General features: G+C 56.0%; 1 protein-coding gene across 1 annotated transcript; it reads left to right on the plus strand.

Annotated features, from left to right (window-relative positions):
• Positions 1-1,808: 1,808 nt before the first annotated feature.
• Positions 1,809-3,530, plus strand: FZD5 (frizzled class receptor 5). The gene has a single exon (XM_015814465.1). It carries the CDS (start codon positions 1,809-1,811, stop codon positions 3,528-3,530), a length of 1,722 nt encoding a protein of 573 aa, XP_015669951.1.

Here is a 3,530-nt window from a genome sequence, read left to right on the forward strand (position 1 = left end):
CCACTGTTTCCAGTGTATGGACAAAGCTAATTGTACACTGGAAATGAAATGTATAAACATATTTTTTTAATTCAACCAGAGCCTATAAAAGATGCACATACTTAGCAGATCATCTGAAATTATAGGCAAACTTTAAAAAAAGGGAAGAGATAAAAAGTACGGCTGCTTTTTCAGTACCTTTTAATTCAATGGGACAGATGACCAGTAGGTTCAGGGCAACCTAAAAAGGACTTGTTCCTAATTCACATCATTAATTGGGATCATCTGAGACTGTAGTGTGGGGTTTAAGGGACCCTATGAGGGGGATGAGGTAAAGCCACACAGGACAGGACAGGCCCCTGAATGGATGGAGGGGAAGGTGCATGCCACTTTCGGGAAGGAAGCAGGACAACAGCCTGCATGAACTGCCTTGTGGACTTATTGGGAACATCGGGCTGGCCATTCGGAGGAACGGTGCTGTGCTAGCAGGTCCCATGATATGGTTTAATCGAGTTTTTATGTCCCCTAGAATTCACACACGACTCTTGAAAGATAAAAATAAGCTACAGTATCGCAATCACAGTTTTGTTTAATTAGCCTAACTGGCCGACCGGCATTCGGAGAACGTAGTAGAACAAGGCAGGATCCGGCCCCCAGCCGTGGGAGGAAAGCTCAGCCCAACTCTCCCGCAGCTGAGAGAACGTCTCTGCACGTGGAGGCTTCATTATGGCGATCAGGAGCCGGAGCGGACTTGCTTACCATAGAACGTGTTTAAAGTTCATTCCACCCAGCCGGCCTAGGAAGCCTCTGGCGCACCGTCTTCCCCCGGGGCTCCCTAGGCTGCGACTTCCTCCCTCGGGAAAGGCGAAGGGGCGGCCCCGGGCTGATCTCCAGCCCGGGTGGGCGGATCCGGGAGGCGGTCTCGCAGGCCAGGCATTAGAGCGCAGGTGGCTCCGGCTGGGAGCTGCAGTCGCCTGCGGTGGCGCTTGGCGGGCTCCGGGCGTTGAGGAGAACGGGAGGCGCTGATCGCGGCTTGGGGGCCCCCTTCTCCGCCAGTGAGACCCCCCCCGGAGAATCTCAGAGTCTCGCGCCTTCACGGAACACATCCCGACCCGGGAGGCGGCAGGAGCCGGTCGGGTGTTCAACTCAGGGTGCGACTGAAGCATGGGGGATCCGCTCCGTCTCCGCGCCGCCGCTTGTGCGGCGTGGCCGGCCGCCCGGCTCCATGGCGCGCCGTCCGGCGCAGGGCCCCGCTGACCACTTTTCCTCTCGGGAGCGCGAAAGGAGCTGGAGCAGGAGGACGCGCGCCGGCTGCCCTTCTTGCCGTCGGCCGGGCCAGATCCAAGCCTGGTCTCCTCCTCCGCGCGGGATCTTTCAGGAAGGACTTTTGAATTCTGCCGAGGGCGAAGTTAAGCCGAAACTTTTCCCGCTGCGGTGGCGGATCCAGCCTTGCTCTCTGCGCTGAACTTCCAAGCGGAGAGCGAAGGATCGAGGGCCCTCCAGGCTGGCTTGTTATGGAGTTCGCCTTTTTTTTGTTTTATCGGGTTTTATCCCCCGCACGCACCTGTCTGGCTGGAGCAGCGAATCCTCCGCGGAATTGGCAGCAACCGCTCTTGCCATGGGAAGACTTGGGGTCCTTGGGAGGGAAAAGAAGGCCGGTTGGGGGGGCCGCGGACGTTCTCCGGGACCGCGCCACCTGTGAGCCCAGCGCCTCCAGCCTTGGAATCAGCCGGAGGGGTTAAAGCGAAGGCAGGAGCCGCCCGGGAGGAGGCGAGCAGGAGGGTGGCCTGATCCGCGCTCTCTGCTTGGCGCGGTCCCTGCGCCTTGCCATGGCCGGGTTTCGCCCCGGCCCGAGAGACACCTTGCTGAGCCTTCTGCTGTTCTTACTGAAGGCTCCCGTTCCTGCTCCGGCTGCATCCAAGGCCATCGTCTGCCAGGAGATCACCGTGCCCATGTGCAAGGGCATCGGCTACAACCTGACCTACATGCCGAACCAGTTCAACCACGATACCCAAGATGAAGCTGGCCTAGAAGTACACCAGTTCTGGCCCCTGGTGGAGATTCAGTGCTCTCTGGACCTGAAATTTTTCCTGTGCAGCATGTACACTCCCATCTGCCTGCTGGACTACGCCAAGCCTCTGCCCCCCTGCCGGTCAGTCTGTGAGAGGGCCAAAGCTGGGTGCTCTCCTTTGATGAGGCAGTACGGCTTTGCCTGGCCAGAAAGGATGAACTGTGATAAGCTGCCTGTTCCAGGAGACACAGAGATGCTGTGCATGGATCACAACCAGACGGAGGCCACAACCTTGCCCCCATTGTTTACCAAACCCACCCGCTCTTCCAAAGGAATCCACAAAAACCTCACCCCCCTAGCCAGTGGTGACTGCAAGAGAGTGTGCGCCTGCAAAGAGCCGCTAGTCTTCATCTCCCAAGAAACTCACCCGCTCTACAACAAGATCGAGACTGGCCATGTGCGCAATTGTGCCATTCCTTGCTTCCAGCCCTATTTTACCCAAGATGAAAAAACTTTTGCCACCTTCTGGATTGGCTTGTGGTCCGTCCTTTGTTTCATTTCCACTTTTACCACCGTGGCCACCTTTCTGATCGACATGGAAAGGTTCAGGTATCCTGAGCGCCCCATCATCTTTTTATCAGCCTGCTATCTCTTTGTATCCATTGGCTACATCATCCGGCTGATTGTGGGCCATGCTAATGTGGCCTGCAACAAAGATTACAACCACATACACTATGAAACCACAGGGCCTGCCCTCTGCACTGTGGTCTTCCTCCTGATCTATTTCTTTGGCATGGCAAGCTCCATCTGGTGGGTCATCTTGTCCCTGACCTGGTTTCTGGCAGCTGGGATGAAGTGGGGGAATGAAGCCATTGCTAGCTACTCCCAGTATTTTCACATGGCAGCCTGGCTTCTTCCAAGCGTAAAGTCCATTACTGTTTTGGCCCTGAGCTCAGTCGATGGGGACCCAGTAGCTGGGATCTGCTATGTGGGCAATCAGAATGTGGACAAGCTGCGGGGTTTTGTCCTCGCTCCGCTGGTGGTATACCTTTTCACCGGGACCATGTTTCTGCTGGCTGGTTTTGTATCCCTCTTCCGAATTCGGAATGTGATTAAACAAGGGGGCACAAAGACGGACAAGCTGGAGAAGCTGATGATTCGTATCGGGATCTTCACCGTTCTTTACACTGTCCCAGCTACCATTGTGGTGGCTTGCTACATCTACGAGCAGCACTACAGGGAGAAATGGGAGATGGCTCAGAATTGCTCCTGCCCTGGGGACAAGTCCAGACTGAAGCCTGACTATGCTGTTTTTATGCTCAAGTACTTCATGTGCCTGGTGGTGGGCATCACCTCTGGGGTCTGGATTTGGTCCGGCAAGACGCTGGAGTCTTGGAAGCAGTTCACAGGTCGATGCTGCAGGGGAGGGAAGCCCGTGAGCGCCACCATGTACAGTGAAGCCAACATAGCGCTGACAGGCCGGACTGGGCTTCCCACTTCTGCTTCCTACCACAAACAGGTTCCCCTGTCCCATGTGTGA

The sequence above is a fragment of the Protobothrops mucrosquamatus genome, unplaced genomic scaffold (genome assembly GCF_001527695.2).
Source record: "Protobothrops mucrosquamatus isolate PMUCROS unplaced genomic scaffold, P.Mucros_1.0 scaffold253, whole genome shotgun sequence".
In the NCBI taxonomy this organism is placed as follows: domain Eukaryota; kingdom Metazoa; phylum Chordata; class Lepidosauria; order Squamata; family Viperidae; genus Protobothrops; species Protobothrops mucrosquamatus.

Excerpts from the sequence above, each read along its gene's own strand:
- FZD5 (XM_015814465.1), top strand. The coding sequence starts at position 1,809 with ATGGCCGGGTTTCGCCCCGGCCCGAGAGACACCTTGCTGAGCCTTCTG.